The 23,476-nt window shown below is 44.4% G+C and overlaps 2 protein-coding genes across 3 annotated transcripts in view; both read right to left on the reverse strand.

Annotated features, from left to right (window-relative positions):
- Positions 1 to 1,570: 1,570 nt before the first annotated feature.
- BNIP1 (BCL2 interacting protein 1) lies at positions 1,571 to 20,460 on the reverse strand. 2 transcript variants are annotated; one of them, XM_032625801.1, is made up of 6 exons: positions 20,332 to 20,460; positions 17,290 to 17,382; positions 13,397 to 13,488; positions 10,089 to 10,190; positions 9,167 to 9,285; positions 1,571 to 2,195 (listed from the first exon to the last, which is right to left on the reverse strand). In XM_032625801.1, the coding sequence occupies exons 1-6, from the start codon at positions 20,413 to 20,415 to the stop codon at positions 1,999 to 2,001; spliced, it is 687 nt and encodes a 228-aa protein (XP_032481692.1). In that variant the 5' UTR covers positions 20,416 to 20,460; the 3' UTR covers positions 1,571 to 1,998. The 2 variants fall into 2 exon arrangements, 1 of the variants encoding a protein (XP_032481692.1); XR_004349083.1 differs by having other exon boundaries at positions 2,078 to 2,195; positions 7,555 to 9,285.
- Positions 20,461 to 20,476: 16 nt separating this feature from the next.
- The window catches only part of CREBRF (CREB3 regulatory factor), a 64,836-nt gene continuing 61,836 nt past the window's right edge, over positions 20,477 to 23,476 (reverse strand). Inside the window, exon 10 of the mRNA XM_032625800.1 lies at positions 20,477 to 20,608. The gene's annotated coding sequence lies outside the window, so the exon portion shown is untranslated. The remainder of the gene's footprint in view (positions 20,609 to 23,476) is intronic.

A 23,476-nucleotide genomic window follows, 5' to 3' on the forward strand; every position in this document is an offset into this window, starting at 1 on the left:
CACATCCATCTGCTGCACTTACAGCTGGAATCTGAGTGGGAATTTCCCATCTGTGCTTTAGTCTCAGCTTTAATTTGACTATAAATAAGACACACACATGCACAACTTGCACCGAGTGCCTTTTGGGGCCAGAAGTTGTTTAAGGATGATATACATATATATATATATATAAACTGTGTATACTTTAACTCAGAACCTACTCATTAAACTAGTCAGTCTGAGGTGTGCAGCCAGTCTCTTCTAACTTGGTCCCAGGACGACGTGACACTTCATAACTGAGGCCTTAACTGTTGACATCCTCTGCTCAAACAGATCTAAACAGAACTTCTGATGCCCAGGCCAGCTTTCCCTGAAGAACCTGGGTGTTTGCTTCAGGAAACCTTGGGGCCCAGAGGCCTGAAGGTGGCTGGATTTGGGAAGCCCATGGCTCAGTCAGACAGAAGCTGCACTTGCTACTTTACATTCTTTTGTGATTCTCAAATGGACCCTACAAGCATCTATATGGACTATCACCCCCACTTTACAGGGGGGGAAGTTGAGGCTTAGTGACATAAGGTAACTTGCCCAGGGTCATGTGGTTCCTTAGTGGTAGAGCCAAGACTCAAAACCAAGTCTTTGAAGCAACGTTCAAATCCACATGTCCTTTTCACTTTCCCCTCTGCCCCCACATTACCCTCCCAGGGCTTCTGGGGCTATAAATAGTGGGGGAGGCTGGGATTTTGTGTACGAGGTCAGCCAGGCCTTTAGCACAAGGAGACACTAACATCTCCCAGCCTGGCCTAGCCTGGTCCCCGCTATCCCCCAGGCCTCAACAGAACTCAGGCCCAGACAGGCCCCAGCTTATCACCAGCTTCACTCTCTTGGTTATATTTAGCTCTGGACCTCAAAGAGAAAGGTGTGGGCCAGCCCCGGAGACCGTGCACACCCCCAGGCCAGGCCAGGCCACTGTGCGTAGAAAGAGGGTGTCTGCCTCATCCTCTTCAGACACTGGTGTGAGCCTCCTCCGGGGGGGCTGGGTGCACCCTCCTTCCTGAGAGTCTGCGGGATCTTGTTCGTCTTGCTCCTTGAGGGAGGGACCACGGCAGTGTCTGTAACACCCTGCATGTGGCTGTTGATTAATCACTCTTTGTTGAGTGAACAAATCAGTGATCCAAATTCATGTTCTAGAAATCTGGACATCAAGACAGGCACATGAATTCCCAGAGGGATACCTTAGAAAACCGAATGCATTTCATGCTGTTAAATAGTCAACTTGGGACTTCCCTGGTGGCGCAGTGGTTAAGAATCCGCCTGACAATATAGGGGACAGGGGTTCGAGCCCTGGTCCGGGAAGATTCCACATGCCGCGGAGCAACTAAGCCCGCGTGCCACAACTACTGAGCCTGTGCTCTAGAGCCCTAGAGCCACAACTACTGAAGTCGCATGCCTAGAGCCCGTGCTCCGCAACAAGAGAAGCCACCGCAATGAAGAGTAGCCCCCACTTGCCACAACTAGAGAAAGCCCACGTGCAGCAATGAAGACCCAACACAGCCAAAAATAAATAAATACATTTTTTAAATAAAAAAAAATTTAGTCAACTTTATTCAAGGAATGGACATGAGTTTCCATCCTCCTCTTTCTCCCCCTTTTCTCTTCCCTCCTCCAGATCTGGCATTAAGGCTGCAGTGGGGGAGGGGGACCCAAGAGGGGCATCAAATCCTGGAGGCCAGCCCGAGTGCCTCAAGTGGCAGCCACCCACAGTGTGGGACAGCTCTTGGAGTCCCTTTGTCTCTGCAGGTGTCCCGATGACAGGCCTCCCTCCCCTTACTCTGTTCGCCCCTTACACGCCAGCCACCTGCAGAAGCTCCGGGAGGCGGGGCTGTGTCTCCATCGGACCTGCTGAGCGACTGGAGCAGACTGGGGGGCGTGGATCAGTCTGGTGGCCGGGGCCAGAGCTCAGGAGCATGGCTGGATCCTGACACTGGAACTCAAAGGGCAAAAGCTGGCAGCTCTCAGATCTTACAAAAATGGAAAGAGCCGCTTTTTCACAATATAGAGAACCGTAGCAAGAAAGAGGGCGAGCGCAAGGAAAATGAGAAGCTTGTCAGTCAGCTCTCGGCGATTATATTTTGTGATGAGCTTCCGTCCCAGCTGGATGGTCCCCGACATGGACTTGAATTCTTCATTTGCATCCAGGATAGTCCGTGAAGAATTAACTGAAACAAAAGAGGGAGGGAGCCTGACTAAGAAAGTGTACAACACCGAATCCAAAGACTCCGCTCTGCCAGCTGGGTTCCCAGTAATTAACACTGTGCTCGGAAGCAAGTTCTGAGCCAGGGCAAAGGATGTGAACAGACAAGGACAGGGCAAGGAGAGGCACTTCCCTGGGTCCCATCCAGCTCAGGGAAGGATGAGGTTTGTTTACATACAGTCACAGGGCCATAACTAGGAGTCCTCCCAACATGGACATAACCAGGGAAAAGGGCAGAGGACGGTTCCTTTCCTCACCACCAATCTCCACTTTCTGGAGGAGGCAGGCGCTGCTGAGAAGAACCCCCGGCCGCAAAACTAACGCGGGTGACCGTGGACAGGCACTGTGAGGTCTCTGTGGGGGCAGGGCTGGGGGCAGGACTTGCCGCCTGTGAGGTGCACCCGCCGGGACGCCTGGTGGTCAGATCTGCTCTTTGTGGGATCGTGAAGGGGCAGGGATGTCCTGGGCCCTGCCACATGCCCTCACACATGCCAGTCCTGCAGTCCTGGGACACTGGCTGTAGCTTTAAACACGTGACACCTGTGCTCCAGCCCCTGTGTGAAACGTACAAGGAGGCACGTGTCCCTTAAGGCTCGTTGTGCCCACATGTCAAACTAACTGGAGTGTGGGTTTCTGGACCTGACACTTGAGGAAGAAGGTTTCCCTGGCAAGATTCCTCTACAAAGCATAACAGGGCATCATCAGAACATCCACAGAATGAAACATGTTGTCAGGTGAGAAGGTGAGGCATGAAGGACAACATGTGAAATGTTTCCATTTCTGTAAGAAAGAAGGGGATAGGTAACATTTAATTTGCTTGTACTCTGCCTGCTGGAGGGTCTCAGAAGGCTATGAAAGAAACTGGTAACAGTGCGCCCCTCTGGCAGCAGACCTGGAGGTCAGGGGCAGGGGGAGGTCAGAAGGGAGAGCAGTCTTTCTGTTTCCCTCCTGTACTGTCCAGGGCTGTGCAGCCCGGAATGACGGCCACTAGACACATGTGACACCTGAGTGTGTAAAATGTGTCCAATCCAAATATCCATGTCTCTGTGGGTAAAACACCTACACAATTTCAGAGCTCTAGTGTGGAAAGAAAAAAAAGGAATGTCAAATATCTCAATAATTTTCACTATGAATTGCATACTGTAATAGTTAAATATATGATTACAATTAATTTCATGTTTGTTTTTACTTTTTTTAATGTGTCTAATGAAAAATTTTAAGTGAATGTATGTGGCTCCCATTATGTTTCCATGGGACAGTGTTGGCCTGGAGGTTTTTTCCTTAACCACGTAATTTATATTACCTTTTCACAAAATTATAAGTTAATTAACAAATAAATTACCAGAGGAAACAGAGTAGTGTTTTGAAAAACACAGATTAGAGAAGAGCTAAAACCGATCCTTCTCAAACTCTTCCAAAAATTGCAGAGGCAGAAACACTCCCAAATTCATTCTACGAAGCCACCATCACCCTGATACCAAAACCAGAAAAAGATATCACAAAAAAGAAAATTATAGACCAATATCACTGTTAAACATAGATACAAAACTCCTGAACAAAATACTAGCAAACAGAATCCAACAGCACATTAAAAGGATCATACACCATGATCAAGTGGGATTTATCCCAGGGATGCAAAGATTCTTCAATATACGCAAATCAATCAATGTGATACACCTCACTAACAAATTAAGGAATAAAAACCATATGATCATCTCAAGAGATGCAGAAAAAGCTTTTGACAAAATTCAACACCCATTTATGATAAAAACTCTCCAGAAAATGGGCACAGAGGGAATCTACCTCAACATAATAAAGGCCATATATGACAAATCCACAGCAAGCATCACACTCAGTGGTGAAAAACTGAAAGCATTTCCTCTAAGATCAGGAACAAGACAAGGATGTCCACTCTCGCCACTCTTATTCAACATAGTTTTGGAAGTCCTAGCCACAGCAATCAGAGAAGAAAAAGAAATAAAAGGAATCCAAATCGGAACAGAAGTAAAACTGTCCCTGTTTGAGGATGACATGATACTATACATAGAAAATCCTAAAGATGCCACCAGAAAACTACTAGAACTAATCAATGACTTTGGTAAGGTTGCAGGATACAAAATTAATGCACAGAAATCTCTGGCATTCCTATACATCAACAACAAAAAATCAGAAAGAGAAATTAAGGAAACACTCGCATTTACTACTGCAACAAAAAGAATAGAATACCTAGGAATAAACCTGCCTAAGGAGGTGAAAGACATGTACTCAGAAAACTATAAAACACTGATGAAAGAAATCAAAGATGACATAAACAGATGGAGAAATATATACCATGTCCTTGGATTGGAAGAATCAATATTGTGAAAATGACTATACTGCCCAAAGCAATCTACAGATTCAATGCAATCCCTATCAAACTACCAATGACATTCTTCACAGAATTAGAACAAAAAATTTTACAATTTGTATGGAAACACAAAAGACCCCGAATAGCCAAAGCAATCTTTTTTTTTTTTTCAAAGCAATCTTGAGAAAGAAAAATGGAGTTGGAGGAATCAGGCTCCCTGACTTCAAACTATACCACAAAGCTACAGTAATCAAGACAGTATAGTACTGGTACAAAAACAGAAATATAGATCAATGGTACAGGACAGAATGACCAGAGATAAACCCGCACACATATGGGCATGTAATTTACAACAAAGGAGGCAAGAACTTACAATGGAGAAAAGACAGCCTCTTCAATTAAGTGGTGCTGGGGAAACTGGACAGCTACATGTAAAAGAATGAAATTAGAACACTACCTAACACCATACACAAAAATAAACTCCAAATGGATTAAAGACTTAAATGTAAGACCAGACACTATAAAGCTCTTAGAGAAAAACACAGGAAAAACACTCTTTGACATAAACCACAGCAAGATCTTTTCTGACCCACCTCTTAGAGTAACGGAAATAAAAACAGAGATAAACAAATGGGACTTAATTAAACTTCAAAGCTTTTGCACAGCAAAGGAAGCCATAAACAAGACAAAAAGACAACATTCAGAATGGGAGAAAATATTTGCAAATGAAACAACAAAGGATTTATCGCCAAAATATACAAACAGCTCATGGGGCTCAGTATCAAAAAAACAAACAATCCAGTTAAAAAATGAGCGGAAGACCTAAACAGACATTTCACCAAGGAAAACATACAGATGGCCAAGAGGCACATGAAAAGATGCTCAACATCACTAATTATTAGAGAAATGCAACTCAAAACTACAATGGGGTATCACCTCATGTCGGTCAGAATGGCCATTATCAAAAAATCTAGAAACAATAAATGCTGGAAAGGGGGTTGTGCAAACGGAACCCTCCCGCACTGTTGGTGGGAATGTAAATTGATACAACCACTATGGAGAACAGTATGGAGGTTCCTTAAAAAACTAAAAATAGAACTACCTTATGACCCAGCAATCCCACTACTGGGCATATACCCTGAGAAAACCATAATTCAAAAGGAGACATGTACCACAATGTTCATTGCAGCTCTATTTACAATAGCCAGGACAGGGAAGCTACAGATGTCCATCAACAGATGAATGGATAAAGAAGATGTGGCACATATATACAATGGAATGTTACTCAGCCATAAAAAGAAACGAAATTGAGTTATCTGTAGTGAGGTGGATGGAGCTATTGTCTGTCATACAGAGTGAAGTCAGAAAGAGAAAAACAAATACCGTATGCTAACGCATATATATGGAATCAAAAAAAAAAAAAAAAAACTGGTACTGATGAACCTAGTTGCAGGGCAGGAATAAAGAGGTAAACATAGAGAATGGACTTGAGGACATGGGGTGGGAGGGGGAAGCTGGGGTGAAGTGAGAGTAGCGTCGACATATATACACTACCGAATGTAAAATAGTTGGCTGGTGGGAAGCAGCCGCATGGCACAGGGAGGTCAGCTCAGTGATTTGCGATGACCTGGAGGGGTGGGACAGGGAGGATGGGAGGGAGGCTCAAGAGAGAGGGGATATGGGGACATGTGTATGCATATGGCTGATTCGCTTTGTTGTGCAACAGAAACTAACACAGTATTGTGAAGCAATTATACTCCAATAAAGATCTATTTAAAAAAAAAACACAGAGAAGGGGTAAAAACAAACACTCATGTAACAAAAATCCCTCTCAGCCCTCTTTCTCCATGCCTGCTGCCATTTTGAAAACCTAAGTAAGAACCTGTTAAGTAAAAACCTAATAGGCCTTTCTTTGTTAAACTTTCTTTACAGAGAATTTTAACCATCACAGAAGTAGACAGAATAATATCATGAAGTGCCAGAATAATATCATGAAGTGCCATGTGCCATCACCCATACACATGAACCACCAACTCCCTGGCAGTCCTGTCCCCTCACGACCCCCATTTAACTGCCCCCACCTACAATTTTACAGCAAATACCAGACATCATATCCTTAATGGGCTTTTAAAAAAAAAATTATGGTCCTAAAAGACTTTTTTTTTTTTTAAGAAGATGTTGGGGGTAGGAGTTTATTAATTAATTAATTTATTTTTGCTGTGTTGGGTCTTCGTTTCTGTGCGAGGGCTATCTCTAGTTGTGGCAAGCGGGGGCCACTCTTCATCGCGGTGCGTGGGCCTCTCACTATCGTGGCCTCTCTTGTTGCGTAGCACAGGCTCCAGACGCGCAGGCTCAGTAGTTGTGGCTCACGGGCCTAGTTGCTCTGCAGCATGTGGGATCCTCCCAGACCAGGGCTCGAACCCGTGTCCCCTGCATTAGCAGGCAGATTCCCAACCACTGTGCCACCAGGGAAGCCCCTATTTTGAGTTTGTGAGTCATAAAGAAAGGATTAAGAACTGTATTCTTTGACTTCCCTGGTGGTATAGTGGTTAGGAATCCTCCTGCCAATGCAGGGGATACGGGTTCAAGCCCTGATCCGGGAAGATCCCACATGCCCTGCAGCAACTAAACCCATGCACCACAGCTACTGAGCCTGCGCTCTAGAGCCCGTGGGCCACAACTACTGAGCCCAAGAGCCACAACTACTGAAGCCCGTGCGCCTAGAGCCCATGCTCCACAACAAAGAGAAGCCACCGTGACGAGAAGCCCACACACCGGAACGAAGAGTAGCCCCCGCTCGCTGCAACTAGAGAAAGCCTGGTGCATCAACGAAGACCCAACACAGCCAAAAATAAATAAGTAAAGAAAAAAATGAACTGCATTCTTCTTTTTTCAATGGCTATCTCTCCTACAAAATGTACCCCAAGAATGACCCTCAACACCCCAGAAACCATCAGGATCTGTGCAGCCTTCTCACCACTTAAATACATGGTCTGTTTCTGATATACGTGCTGGGCGTGGGTGTCCTGTCGCTCGCACCAGAGGCAGAAAAGTCCTCGATTCCAAGGCCAGGCCGGCTCCTCCCTCTCACGTTCTCCAAGGCCTCTCCCCAGGCTCAGGCCATGACCCCGGTGCACACTCAGAGGAGGTGACCAGCTGGTTCCGAGCCTAAACCCAGAAAATTTTCAAACACAGGGAGTGACCTTGGGGATAAGCTGCTTGCTTTCCTTTTGCTTCTGCCTGTTTTGATAGTACACCGAAAAAAAAAAGAGTAGTTCAAAATTACAGATAATTTTTAGGGGTGGTAACGGTATTGTGGTTTTGTTTTGTTTGTTTTTTGTTTCAAGAGTCTCTTATCTTTTAGAGAGACATATTGAAATATTTATATGGATGACGTCTGAGATTTGCTTCACAGTAATCCAGATGGGAGCACAGTGAGGACAGAGTTGAAACAAGACTGGCCAGGAGTTGACAACTGCTGGAGCTGGGTGATGGGTTCCTGGGACTCATGTACCAGGCTCTCTACTTTTGTCTCTGTGTAAAATCTTCCAAAAGTCTTTCAAAGAGTAAACTCTCTTCCTGTTTTCCTACACGGAGGATCCTGGGCAGGGCAGATTCTCTTCTGTGTTATAAGGGAGACATCATGGAAAAGCTGTTGGGGAGACCCAGATGGTCTGCGGCAGCTTCTTCTGTGGCCTCTGACTGCATCTTTTTTTTTTTTTTTTTTTTTAATTTATTTTTGGCTGTGTTGGGTCTTCGTTTCTGTGTGAGGGTTTTCTCTAGTTGCGGCGAGCGGGGGCCACTCTTCATCGCAGTGCGCGGGCCTCTCACTGTCGCAGCCTCTCTTGTTGTGGAGCACAGGCTCCAGATGCGCAGGCTCAGTAGTTGTGGCTCACGGGCCTAGTTGCTCCGTGGCACGTGGGATCTTCCCAGACCAGGGCTCGAACCCGTGTCCCCTGCATTGGCAGGCAAATTCTCAACCACTGCGCCACCAGGGAAGCCCTGACTGCATCTTTTAAAAGGCGCTCACAGGACTTCCCTGGCGGTCCAGTGATTAGGACTCCGTGCTTCCACTGCAGGGGGCACGGGTTCGATCCCTGGTCGGGGGATTAGGATCCCGCATGTCGCATGGTGCAGCCCAAAAATAAAGAAATAAAAGGAGCTCACAGTAAAAATAACATTGGGGAGTACAACTGTAAGCTGATGAAATGCTAGCAGACTAGCTGCCAGCCAATAACTGATCATCTCTCTGCCTGGCCAGGGGGGTCCCCAGAGCCCTAGATGAGAAACAGACTCCCAGGCCCCTCCTCCAGCCTTGCTGGCACCCACTCTCCAGGAGAAAGCCCCTGGGAGTGCTTCTGCACATTTTGATGGGGTTGTGTGGATCTTGTAGTACAACTATAAAAACCGAAAAGGGAAATGAGAGCGGCGTATCCCACTCTGGGTAAGACCAGGCTGTCAAAGAAGTGAGAAGCCACACAGATCAGTAAGCTTGGGGGCGGATGGGGGCAGAGGTGGAGGAGCCCGGGGGCAAGGGCTCTGGAGCCCGTATCTCTGGGAGCAGCTTCCCACTGCAGGCCCGGCTTTACCCAGCGTCTGCATGGCTTCCTCGCTCTGCTGGACCTGCTGGGACATCATCCTGCTGATCCCCATGAGGTTCTCTGTGATAGCACTGGACGTCTGGGCCAGGCTCTCTTTGGCGGTTTTCCTAGAAGTCCAGAGTGGGAGGAGGAATGTCAACAAAAGCCCGGCTGCAGGAAAGCCCCAGATTCAAATGAGATCCCATTTTTTAATCTATCGAATTAGTACATATTTTTAAATGATTATAGTCAGTGGTGACAAAGGCGTGCAGAGAGCACGCTCTTGAAGACTGCTGATTAGGAACGTAAACTGGTGCTACCTTCTGAAAGCCATCTGGCGATATGTATTAGGAACCTTAGAAATGTTCACGCCTTTGAACCAATAATCTCATCTGGGAATCTCTCCAAAGGAAACATCCAGAATGTGGACAAAGCCTTATGTACTGACATGTGCCCTGGTGTGTTATTTATAATACTGACAAACTAGAAATATAAACACACACAAACAGGGGATTAGTTAATATAAGGGAATACTATGTACTATTAACATTTTGTTTAAAGAGCTTTTTAAAAAAAAATGTCAGTCTGTGCAACGATACTAAGTGAAGGGGAGTAGGAGACTAAATTTTATGTATGGTATGATATTGACTTTATAAAAAATATGGAAGAAAAAATAATGAGAGGAGGCAACATATCAAAACGTTTGTGAGTAGTGCAATTATGACTTACTTTCAGTTTGTTACTCATATTTTTATTTTACTAATTTACTACAAATAAGAATACATTTCTTTCATACTTAAAAAATTTACTTATAAAATCGAATACTAATTTTATGCTGAAAACAAGAAGGGGTTCCCCACAGTGGGTTTTGCACCTTGCCGATTGCTCTTTATTCTATCACCAGAACCCAGAAAGACGAAAAGACAGGTACCTTTGCCTGAAGAGGTCTCCTCCCTGGAGAAGTTCTGCTTTCTCTAGGTTGTCAATAGCAATTTTGCAAGTGAGATTTGCCTTCCTCCATGAGGTCTGATTGCTGGAATTAGAAGGGTCATGTGTGAGTTTCTGTTGATGCCACCAGGCTGTCAGTTCAAGTCACAGCAGGTCTTCCTTCCAGCCAGGGAGTAAGGAAGGCCACCCGAGTTTGGCCCAGGGTCCATCCCCCCTCCCCCACCCCCGGCCCCCCGGCCACTTCCTCCACTTGGTTGCCCCAGCAGCTGCTCCAGCTCAGGTCCCAACACCTCTTGTCTGGATCCTGGAGGTTGTCTCTGAGTTGCTTTCCTACTGCCCATTAACTGTCCCTCTCCCCCCAGGACAGCCACAGGGAGCAACCTGGCCATAGCATGCCTCTGTTTACAGCCCACAATGGCTCCAGACTTCAGGGTAACATCCAAACTTCCCAGCGGGGCACACAAGGCCCCGTTCAAAGTTATCTCTTACACATTACTGCCTTGCCTTGTGTGCGGCTTGGTTCTGTTCCTCGAGAACCATGCCTCGCTCATCTTTGTATAACCAGTACCCAGAACAACAGTTATTGGCCCATTAGCTGCTCAATCAGTATGTGTAACAGGAAGTAGAAAAATCATTATAAGACAGTTTTCTTCAGTATTTCTTCAAGATTTGCTGTTCTTTACATACCACAGACCAATCATGGACAACACAAACACACTGTATTAGAAGAGTCCAGTCTGACATGATTTATTTACATTTTTTACCTGATCTCCTTGCAAGAAACAACTCAAATTTGGTGAACAGTTCCCTGGAGTTCGAGTGGGGTCCTTTTTTATTTAATATTTTATTGAAGTTGATATATAATGTTGATATAGCTGATATATAATGTGTTAATTTCTGCTGAATAGCAAAGTGACTCAGCTAAACATATATATATTTTTTCATATTCTTTTCCATTATGGTTTATCACAGGATATTGAATATAGTCCCCTGTGCTATACAGTAGGCCCTTGTTGTTTATCCACCTTATACATACTAGTTTGCATCTACTAATCCCAAACTCCCAGTCCTTCCCTCCCCTACTCCCCCTTGGCAACCACAAGTCTGTTCTCTCTGTCTGTCTATCTGTTTCATAGACACATTCATTTGTGTCGTATTTTAGATTCCACTTATAAGTGATATCATATGGTATTTGTCCTTCTCTTTCTGACTTACTTTGCTTAGTAAGATAATCTCTAGGTTTGTTGCAAATGGCATTCTTTCATTCTTTTTTACGGCTGAGTAATATCCCATTGTATATATGTACCACATCTTCTTTATCCATTCATCTATCGATGGACATTTAGGTTGTTTCCATGTCTTGGCTATTGTGAACAGTGCTGCTATTTACGTCAACATAGGGGTGCATGTATCTTTTCGAATTATAGTTTTCTCTGGGTATATGCCCAGGAGTGGGATTGCTGGATCATATGGTAAGTCTATTTTTAGTTTTCTGAGGAACCTCCATACTGTTTTCCATAGTGGCTGCATCAATTTACGTTAGAGTGAGGCCTCTGTTTGATGGACTATAAAAAAGTTAACTGGGCTCCTCAGAGAATCAAACTCATGCACTAGAACTCTTACACAGCTGGCTCAAATCAATTGTGCTAACCCCCGGAATATTTAAAGAGGCAAATGAGAGTACACGAACTGATAGGGTGGTTTTGAATAGCACCTCTATGTTGAAATGTTCAAATGAGCTCTCTAATGCCTGACCAGCATCTGCTATGCCGTCTCACACCTGATACTTTAAAAGAATCAATTACATTTTCAACTGTTTACAAGGGAGTTCTGCTGGGCCCTGCAATGCAGAGATAAATGAACAACAGTGCTTGCCCTCAGGGACTCACATTTACTGGGGAGAAAGACAAGCAAAAATATTTACTGTATAGTGTGACAAGCACGACAACCCAGGTAAGCACAAGTACTGTTTCAACACAAAATCGCCAAAGTATTAATTTATTGCTTTCTCTCCTCTATCCTGGAACTGCACATCCCGAATGGCCACTCGCAACTTTAAACCCATGCTGAGGTGGTTTTGCTGGTGTAACTTGCTAGATTTTACACAAGGGTCCTCTTTACATAATGTTTGTAATCTGAGTCCCCATGGTGGCCTACGGAAAGGAAAGCCATCATGACACAAAGTCTCACTGGTCCCCACTCACACATCCCTCCCTCCTCACAGGAGCCTCTACCACACCCATGTCTTTGTCAGTCCCTATCCTCCTGACGGCTGGGCGTTATAAACAGAGCTGCTGTCAGCAAGGATGATGCTGGAGAATTACTCAAATCAGAAGCAAAGCCATAGACAAATACAGATGTGACAGTTAGTCCAATTAACAAGGATGAAGAGAAAACCTACAAGGATGGTGACATTGATAAGAGACTTCAAAAGAGAAGGATATGGCTACCAGGGGCTTGGAAAAGTTGATGGGGCCCTCAAATATTTTTGCAATAACAACCCTCTTTTTGATTGTGGTGCAAACATCAAATGTGAAGGGTCAGGTACAGTTTCATGCTATCAGACAATTTTGTTGGATAAGTCCCCCAATTTCAATACCAAAAAATAGCACATACCTTCAGTTATATAATCAAATAAGCATATAGCTGCAATGAAAACCTCAATTTTATTTAACATAAGCTTATTTACATTTTTTTGTTTCATTTTTTAAGATAAAGTCCCATTCAAAACTTTCTACATTTTGGTCCGTCTTAAGTAGGTTCACTTTCAATGGACTTTTTAAGATATCAATTCTCTTTAGATTAAAAAGGACCTTGTATTACTGGGACTTCCCTGGTGGTCCAGTGGTTAAGACTCCCTGATCCCAATGCAGGGGAACCGGGCTCAATCCCCTGGTCAGGGAACTAGAGCTCACCTGCCGCAACTAAAGATTCTGCACGCACCAACAAAGATCCCACGTGCTGCAACTAAGACCCGGTACAGCCAAATAAATAAATATTAAAAAAAAAAAAAAAAAAAAGGACCTTGTATTACAAAAGCAACCATTTTTTTGTTTTTTTAAAAATATAAAATACAGTATAATGTTAAATACGCTTTTGTAAACTACGCACAGTCTCACTTACCCAACAGCCCCTGCTTGCCCCCCAGCTTTGAGAATTACATCCGGTCTGTGTATAAATGGCACAATTGAGTCATTAAGCTAGGTTTATTAGGCAAACCCTGGCACAAGCCTCACAGGGAGCAAGCAGCCCAGCCAAGGCCACTAGCAGGAGGCCAGGTACTCTACCTACCTGAGCATCTGCTTTTTGTGATTCTCCACTTCCTGGAGCAGAACTTGCTTCTCCGACTCTTTGTCTTGCTCTTTAGCCGACTGCTCAAGCTCCTGTGGGGGGAAAACAGCTCTCAATTAAAATGACTTTAAAAGCTAATACAAAACTGGACAGTACTTCTATTTCTACCAGTTATGCAACAGCACTTGAAAACCCTCCTAGGGACTTCCCTGGTGGTCCAGTGGTTAAGAATCTGCCTTCCAACGCAGGGGACGCGGGTTTGATCCCTGGTCGGGGAACTAAGATCCCACACGCCACGGGGCAACTAAGCCCACATGCTCTGGAGCCCGCGCGACACAACTAGAGAGCCCATGTGCTGCAACTACTGAGCCCGTGCCCCACAACTAGACAGAAGCCCACATGCCTCAGCTAGAGAGAAACCCACATGCCTCAACTACTAAGCCCGCAAACTCTGGAGCCTGCGGACCGCAATGAAGGGCCCACGTGCTGCAACGAGAGATCCCACATGCCACAACTAAGACCTGATGCAGCCAAATAAATAAATATTAGAAAAAAGAAAACCCTCCTAGAACGGAAGACTTAGGAATGCCAGTTCACATACAATAAACATCCTTTTACATAGATAGCTCAGTCTGCAGGAAAGTAAGGAGCATCCCCAGGACCACAAAACGAGAAGGGAACTAAGAGCCAGAGCGGCCTTCCTGTGAGGGATGTGAGGCTGCCCTGGAGCAGGAGATACGCTTCTCTAATCTAGGGCATGCCTGAAAAGAAAAGGAAAAAAATACAACTATATAGGAGCCTACTGATTCCACTCTGAAATATGATGGAAATACCACTGCTGTTGCTTCATGCTTACTCTCAATCTCTGTACATATTTCATTTTAGACTGGAGGCAAAGAGGGTTTTAAAGTCCACGTGGGGGGACTTCCCTGGTGGCGCAGTGGTTAAGACTCCACGCTCCCAATGCAGGGGGCCCAGGTTCAATCTCTGGCCAGGGAACTAGACCCTACATGCGTGCCACAACTAAGAGTTCACATGCCACGACTTAGGAGCCGGCGAGCAGCAACTAAGGAACCCACCTGCCACAACTAAGGAGCCCGCCTGCTGCAACGAAGACTCAGCGCAACCAAATAAATAAATATTTTTTAAAAAACAACAAAAAAATAAAGTCTATGTGGGGACAGAAAATGAAGCCTTGGCCATTTGAGGCCAGGAATTGGAATGGAGAACACCACAAAGCCAGGACCACAAAGGGATACACCCTCAGTGAAAAGGTGAACTAGGAAAATGTCTGTCAACCAGCAGAGAAAATGTGGAAGCTTGTCCTTTTTTGCTGTGGGGTCTGGCTAGAGGGATACAAAATATCTTCCCTGAGAATATATAACCATGGAGCTACCCTCACACTGATCTAGGATTCAAATTCATACTCCCTGAGTGGTTTCAGAAACTCCACGAGGAGAAAAGAACATGAAAGTGCTCCCAGACTTGTGATAATCCTAGGAGACCTGGCAAAAGCAAATGCAAAAACCTTTGAAGAGACTTGCCTTCAACTCAGGCCACACAAAAGTCCCACCAGGAAGGGCTTCTGAAGAGGAGTACTCAGAGCCCAAAATAACCAAACACCAGGACCCAACCGTCCACCACAGTGAGGGACAGCAGACCTAACAACCAGCTGTCTGAGACCCCCAAGAACTTCAGATGATGGAACTATCAGACAGACCATAATTAAAGATGTCAATATACCTTGAGTCTCATGTCATATTTTTTTAACTGAAGTATAGTTGATTTACAATATTGTGTTAGTTTCAGGTATATAGCAAAGTGATTCAGTTATATGTGTATGTATATATATATATATATTCCAATTCTTTTCCATTATAGGTTATTATAAGATTTGACTATAGTTCCCTGTGCTGTACAGTAAATCCTTGTTGTTTATCTATTTTCTATATAGTGGTGTGTATCTGTTAATCCCAAACTCCTAATTTATCCCTCCACCACCCTTTCCCCTTTGTTAACCATAAGTTTGTTTTCTATGTCTGTGAGTCTATTTCTGTTTCTGTAAATACGTCCATTTGTATTATTCTTTAGATTCCACGTGTAAGTGATATCATATGATATTTGTCCTTCCCTGTCTGGTCATGTCATACTTTTGGCTTTCAAATTAAAACAAGTTCCAGTTTTAATCAAGCTATTGATGCAAAAACATAAACTATTAGCTCATTTATATACTAATTTATTTATTTATATGCTTGTTTATACACTAATAAATGTTTGGAGATGCAGATTAAAACTGGGATGGAGTCAATATTCATTGACCATGTGCAAAATTATTAGGGCCTTACTAGGTGCCTGGGTAGACTGGTGCTTGAAGAGCTGATGATCAGGAGGGAGGGACATAACAAATGTGTAAATGTACTGAGGTTATCTTACTTAGTGAAGGACATCAACACTGGGTGAGCACACAGAAACTTAAACAGAAAGAACAAGGAAATACTTATACTTAAGGTGGTGAGTGTGGTTGGAGAGCTGAAGTCATATGAGTTGAAAAAAGGTCTTTCATGGAATAAACTTGCTTTAAAAAGCAAAAAAACAGTCCAAATAAATGCCCTTTGACAGAGAACAGGCCAAAAATAAATTATGGCTATAAAAAAAGAATGAGGAAGCTTCCCAATACTGACATGGAAAGATTTCCAATACATATTAAGCTTAAAAATGGTATGAGAATACCATTTTTAATATGCTACCTTTTAGATGAGAAATGGGAAAGAAATAAGAAAACATTTGTCTTTTTTAGCATCTGAGTAGAGAAACTATGGAAAGATACATAAGTAACATATAAGAGTGGTTACCTATTTGGAGGAGGGGAACAGAGAACAAATAAGGAGGCACACCTAAGGTTTTCACTGCACTTTTTCCTGCCTGCCAATATTTACACACATATACGCATATATAAAAAACATGTGAAAGTAACAGGCTTTCTAAATTAAAAAATTAAAATTATTAAATCAGCACTAGAGATGGAGGTGGAAAGAGATCAGCCAGGTTCAGTGACATTGCTGAAATCTTCAAGTGAACTCCTTTGACAAAAACTGCATATTGCCAAAATTGCCCTTGAAAATCCCTTAGGAAGCAACGCACAGGACACAGACATCCTGTTTTTCAGGGTCCAAACTGCCACTTTTTCTATCATCTTTGGAACAGACTGTCTTCTTCTGGTAAGCAAAAACAGGGTTATTGGCTGGCATTTGGGGCCATGTCATAAAGAGAGCACAAGTCTTTAAATCCAAGAACCATATGCAGCGAGACCAGGTGCCCCAAGACCCAGACAGGAATGGCCAGATCCATGCCTCCCATCTTACCCTCACTCAGGGCACAGCACAGAAACACCTATGCTATTCAGACTGCTACTTTTCTCATTCTATTGTTTTTGGAGGCAGCACATATACCCTAGTCAAATTCAGGACTGTTACATATGCATATGATGTGACTGGAGACTACAGAAACAGAGAGGAAGAGGCTGGGCAAAGTGACAGCACGGAAAAAAAAAACCAGGGGACACTGGTAATGGATTGAGGTGGATGGGTTGGAGAGAGTGGTAGAGAAAAGAAAGTAATGCAAGTGACCTCAGAGTTTTCAAGTTGAAAAATTCCCAGGACAATGGTGTCCCTACTATCCACCTGTAACATAGCTGGCAGTGTTGTGCATTCAGAAGTCCCTCATCTTTACCTGGATAGCAGGTTAGTACAGTTACCTCCACTGTCTAAACGTTTACTACTCCCATCTGAACATTTACTGAAGGACCTGGACAGCTCTCGAGCAGAGGTTAGACCCAGTTCGAAGCCCCGTTCATCGTTACCCAGTTTCAGCATCCCAGCTCTGCAGACACTCACCTGTATTCTGTGCCGCAACTGTTGAAACTTCTCTTTCACTTTAGTATTCAGCTCGGTAAGTGCACTTAATGGCCCTGAACAATCTCCAATATCCTAGGAGACATTGAAGAGATGAAGAGGTCTTTCTCAAGACAATGCAATGAAATGACACCAGCTGTATAGTGAGAGGGTTGGCTTTACAGCACAACTAAGTTTGGCCTACTGACTGTAATTCATCCTGATCTTTGCTCTTTACCTCTGCAACACAAGCAAAAACATTATAATTTACATTTTCTCATCCCTCTTTAGGATAATTCTGAGCAAGCAACATAAAAGCATAGATAGAAACAAAATTGTCTTGACTTATTAGTTCCTGAAGCTTAACAAAACGCCACCCAGCCACTATGAAAGACTTAAAGCAGCTTATACATCTGACAAGAATAAACATCCGAAAGAGATACTATAACTTTACATCTTTCCAACTTGAAAATCAGGATGCTAAATTCCTGGCATCATATGACAAGATTAACTTCTCAATCTAATTTTACAAACCATCTATTATAAATCACACTGTTTATAGACACGTTGAAGGTAGATTTAGAATTTGTTTCTGGACATTCAAAATTACCGGGGCCAGGTTTTTAGTTTTTGTTTTTTTGGTTTTTTTGCAAAAGGGCGGAGCTGGTTTTATTCAACAGTCTCATTACAAAAATAACCAAAATGTGTGCAGCAGCGGAATTAGGAAGGACCCTGCCTGACTTCTGCAAGAGTGGGCAGCCCCCTTTTCCCCACAGCCCTGCAAGGGCAGTCAGCTAGCACAGAGAGCCTCAGGGCAAGGTAGAGGGCAGAGCTCTGCATGGGGGCCTGGCCTTGGCTAGTACTGTCCACTCTGAGCACTTCCATCCTCCCCGCCATTGTAAACACCATGCTCAGGTCAGGTCTCCCAATGCTGGGCATCAACCCTACCCCGCTGTTTGGTCCTCAACAGGACAAACTATCCTGGAAACTTCCTTCCATCCAGCCAGCCAGGAAGGTAGCAAATAAGGGGTGACGACTCGAGGAAGGATGGGCCACCCCAGTATGGTTGGGTGCACTGCTTTCCCCCAACACTCCTAGGTGGGCTGTCCCTGGGCTGAAACAGTTCCCAAAGAGGCCACAGCGGCTCCCCAAGGCTGAAGGGAGTTGAGGCTGTGGTGGGCCCAGAGGGGAGCACTGGATTTCATTCCTAAGACCCTAGAGGCCCAGGGAGGGGAGCCCTGGGAGGCTCAGGCGTGCTCCATGGGGCCGGGGCCACCGGCGTAGGAGTGGGCAGGGGCTGCAGCCTGCAGGGGGCCAGCACTGGGCTCTGGGGACGCCGGCAGAAGGCCTGAGAGGCCGTCAGCGGAGTCTGTGTTGAGGTCCAGCCTCCAGTAAGCTTCACACAGAGGCAGACCATTAGCTTCGCAAAGACTTGAGCTAGACGAGTAATACTCCTCCTCCAGCTCGTAGAGGTCTATGGAGACCTCATCCCAGGGCAGGTTTTAAAGCAGGCCCTAGAGCCAGATTATGTGGATTCAAATTCTGGCTGTAGCAGTTTATTAGCTGTGTAACCTTGAAAGTTAGAGTCCTCTGTGCCTCAGTTTCCTCATCACAACATACCCACTTCACAGACCAGGTACCTATGTAAAGGGCTTAGCAGAGGAGCTGGGACACAGTAAGAGTATGCTAAATCTGGCTATCATCAATTGCTCTCATCATGAGAATGCAAATGTTGGAAAGTGCAAAAGGGCGCTTAAGCAATTTCGATTATGTGAAAAGGCAATTTCATTTGTTCTGAATCTTAAATTTATTTTTCTAGAATTGGCCCAGATGTTTTGTAGTTTACACATGGGAAATGTGAAGTTCAAGAAGTTTAAATGTTTGCATCAAGTTGCCTCACTTGTTCTCTGGATTACTCGTTAAATCACAGTCCTTGCAACATATAATAAGCTATTAATTTGGTTTATTTTGCATCTGATTTCCGTGGGTAGCCTTACTTTCCTTCACCTTTTACGACAGCTGGTTGCAAACTCTGAGTCTACATCGAATGTTTAGTAACATTTGTTGGAAATGGAAACGATCTGCCTAAAAGGAAGGTTTTTTTTTTTTTTTTTTTGCGGTACGCGGGCCTCTTACTGCTGTGGTCTCTCCAGACGCACAGGCTCAGCAGCCATGGCTCACGGGCCCAGCCGCTCCGCGGCATGTGGGATCTTCCCGGACCGGGGCACGAACCCATGTCCCCTGCATTAGCACGCAGACTCTCAATCACTGCGCCACCAGGGAAACCCAAAAGGAAGGTTTTAAACTTTTGGTTTCTTTTTGCTAAACTCAAGGAACCATTTCTACATTCCTAACTCTTGCCTATGCCAATTGGTTTACTGCAATACTACCTTCTACCCTTAAAATTGGCTTAAGGCAAAGGACCTCAATTACCCCATCTGTTAAACGAAAGAGTAGACTCTTAAGTCTTTTCTACAGACTGACTTTCCCTATCCGGGTCCCAGTTTTGCCAGTATCTGCTTTCTGATCCAGGCAGACTCGATTTCCTCATTTCCAACAATCTCAACTACGGTCCAGGTGACGTTCGTTTCACGTAACGAACGGTGCCTCCCATGCCAGGTGGCCTTTGGTGCCACGGGGCATCGGACCCAGGGAGCTGGCCAGCAGGGGGCGAGGCTAATGGCTTCCAGGACGCTACCAAAGGATGGAGAGGACGGTGTCAGAAGGCGGGGCCAAGCAGGATGACAGGTAAGCTTTGAGGCTGTCGTGGGGGCGAGGCGACGGCCAGAGGTGTGTAGGGGAGGGGCCACAAAGGGGAAGGCTGGTCGGGGCTGAGGTGGAGGGGGCGTCCCGGAAGAGGGCGAGCCAAGGGCAGCCAGATGGAGTACCAAGGCCAACGGTCAAGGGGACGAAGGGGACGAAGGGGACGAAGGGGACGGGACCAAGGGGGAAAAGCTCGGGAGTGAGACCGCCGAGCTCACAGAAGGCCAGTGGAGCTTGGGTTTAGGGCTCCTGGACCCCGGCGGGGGTCCCGGGCATTAGTACCTGGATAAGCGCCTTCACCTCCAGATCGAATTTGACAATCTCTTGGTTACAGATCCTGACGTGGACGTCTTGGGGAAACGCCATGTTGGGAAAGCCAGCTACGGGCTGCCGCGGTGCCCAAATTCCAACGCGTTTTCGCACCGGCTTCCTTCTTCCCCGTCGGGTCTTGCGGCAGCGCCCCCTAGAGACCGGCCTGCGGCGAGCGAGGGTGGTAGCGCCGAGTCGTGTGGACTTTCGCTGACTCGTGGGAAAAATCAGTCGGCCTCTTGGTGTGGACCTAGTAAGACGGAGAGAAAGAGAGGAGGGAATTATCGGCAACGCTTTAACAGGGGCCTCTCCCCATCTTCCGCCCATCAGTCATTCTAATGACTGCATATTTTTTGCATAGAGGGGGAAAAGAAACTGGAGGAAAAGTATCAATCGGGATGTCTCTGGAAGGTGGAATTAAGTTTTTTATATTTCTTTAAACTTTCTTGTATTTTTCATATTTTCTACAGTGAATATAAATTGTGGAGTGAAAGAAAAAAATGACAAATGTTATCATTACTTTTTTAAATGTACGGAATTCAAAGCAGTTTGCTAGGGTACTTCCTGTCAGTCCAGCCCACGGTTCAAGGGATCTTCCTAAAACGCACAACTGATCAAGTCACATTCCAGCTTACACCCCTTCACTGGCTCCTGGTGGTTGCCTTTTGTGTACAACTGGATTTAATAAATTTACCTCGCTGGAGTAGTTTCGATGGAAATAATTAAGAAGAGACCCTCAACAGATGGAGGCTCTTTCATTGTATTTTTATTAACTAGTCCAAGCTTCTTAGCTGGACCTCAAGGGCATCAGGTACCCCACACAGCCCTGTCTCCTTCCTGGATTCTTCAAGCTCTTTTTGGATCTGTAGCCTTGGAGGGAACACCCTCCCTTAAGGTGTTCATCACCCCACTGCACCTAATAAACAGGCTGTATATTGCAGGCTTGGGCATCTGCCCTGGCTTGAATCCTGCTTAACAACCCACTTCACATCTCTGTGCTTCAGAGGCTAAATGCTGGTGATCACAGCATTGACTGAAAGATTAAAAGAGGTAATACATAAAAAGCACCAAGCACAATGTAGTAATGTGGTACATCGTAAGAATGCAATGCACATGACTGCTATTATTATATTACTGACATTTGTGGAGTACTTCCCTTGTGCCAGGTACTTTGTACTAAGTGCTTTATGTGTATCATTCTAACTTAACTCTCACAACAACCCTGTGAGGTAGAGTTATCCACTTTTTACAGATGAGGAAACAGGCACAGAGAGATAATGACTTGCCCAGAGCAAATGGAATTGCTAGGTCAAAGGATATATGCATTTTAAAATTCTGATACATGCTACCGAATTGCTCTTCATAGAAGTTATATCAATTTACACTCCCACCAGCAATGTGGTACAAATGCCTGCTTTCTCACGGCCTCGTACACACGGTGTGTTAACAAACACTGGGATTTTTGCCAGTCTGATTGAGTGAAAAATGCCATCTTTCAATTTTCATTTTTCTTATCATGAATGGAGAACTACTTGTATTTATTTTACTATCTGCTCATTTTTCTATTAGGTTGTCAGTCTTTTTCATATCAGCTCCCAGAGTTCTTTAGATATGAGGAGGATTTGCCCTTAGAAATGAGCTTTGTCTCTTAGTCTACAGAATTTTGACTTGGCTTTTATGGTGTTTTGGGCCTTAAAAAATTTTATTTGAAATTTTATTTTTACATTTAGATCTTTACCCATTTTGAAATATGTGTAGGCTTATGGTGGGAGATACAGAGCCAAGTTTACTTTCCCCAGAGGGTTACCCAGTTGTTCCAACACTATTTTCTGAACAATCCATCCTTTTCTCACTGGTTTCAGATGCCACACTTACCATATAAATTAAATATAAATAATATATAAATTAATAACATATTAATATTATTTATAATATATAAATTAAATATAAATACATCTGAATCTATCTCTATACTTTCCATTCTATTCTGTTGGCCTATTCATTCATTCACCAAAATGACACTGTTTTAATATTAGTTTTATGTGTTTTAATATCTGTCAGGATCGAACACCCCATTTTTTTCCCCATGTGAATTTTAGTTTTTTGAAATCGTATTGGTATGTCTTATCGGGATGGCACTGAATTGTTCGTTTAAGTTAGGAGGACTGACAGGTTTATGCGGTTGACTGTTCCTATTCAAGAACTTGGTCTATCTTTCCACTTGTTCGTCTTCTGTATCCTTCATAGTATTTTAATGTTTTCTTCAGAGTTTGTACATTTTCTTTTAAGCTCATTCCTGGAGACATTTTAAGATTAAAACCTTTTAAAGAAACTGAGGTTGACATTCTTCAGGTCAAACATTTTGGATCCTCAAGTAGAAGCTCCCAGTTCAGGACACTGAAGAAACCCAAACTCTGCACGCAGTAGATAGGCCCACGTGACCTTGAGCCCCTTTCCCATCATGCTACTTGGTGGAAATTCCTCTGCAACCAACAGTCACCAATTGCATTTCCATGAGGCAATTAGAGAAAACATAGCTCCTCTTTTCTCCACCCTCCAACATACTCCATTCTAATAAAAAAGACTCAATTCTAAGGCCTTCAGCTAGAGGCCATCTTTGAGGGATAAATATACAATTTGGTGACCCGCACTCCCCATCACTGACTACTGCCAATGCTGTTTTGCTTCCATCACCTTTACCTACTGATCCTGAGACTAGCTTTTGTTTACTGCATCTACTAGGTTCTGGCTTTGGTTCTTTCTGGTTTTCAGACCCTAAGCCCATTATCTCCCTCCTACACAGACATCCATCCAAATATTGCCAGTGACTTGGCCAGGTCCCTTACAGAGGAGTATGGATTATCTCTGAGTGCTGCAAGCAGACTGCCATTTGAATTGGAGTTCTGTATCATCTAAGCTGGGTCTGGGGTGAGTCCCTGCATCTGGTTCTAGTCTCTTTTGTAAAATGGACATGATCACCCACCTTACTGGGCCACAGAGAGCAGCAGGTGAGTTCCCTGATAGGAAAGCACCTAGCAGGGGCTTAATGAATGCCACCCTAGCCTTCTAGGACTTTCTAATGCCTTCTTCCTATTCTGAACCTTTCAGCTGGGATATT

Source organism: Phocoena sinus, chromosome 3 (genome assembly GCF_008692025.1).
Source record: "Phocoena sinus isolate mPhoSin1 chromosome 3, mPhoSin1.pri, whole genome shotgun sequence".
Taxonomy (NCBI): Eukaryota; Metazoa; Chordata; class Mammalia; order Artiodactyla; family Phocoenidae; genus Phocoena; species Phocoena sinus.

Excerpts from the sequence above, each read along its gene's own strand:
- BNIP1 (XM_032625801.1), bottom strand. The coding sequence starts at position 20,415 with ATGGCGTTTCCCCAAGACGTCCACGTCAGGATCTGTAACCAAGAGATT. Across the intron at positions 17,383-20,331 it reads AGGTGAAGGCGCTTATCCAG|GATATTGGAGATTGTTCAGG; the intron begins GTACTAATGCCC and ends AATGTCTCCTAG. Across the intron at positions 2,196-9,166 it reads GGAAGCCATGCAGACGCTGG|TTAATTCTTCACGGACTATC; the intron begins GTAAAGCCGGGC and ends CTTTTGTTTCAG.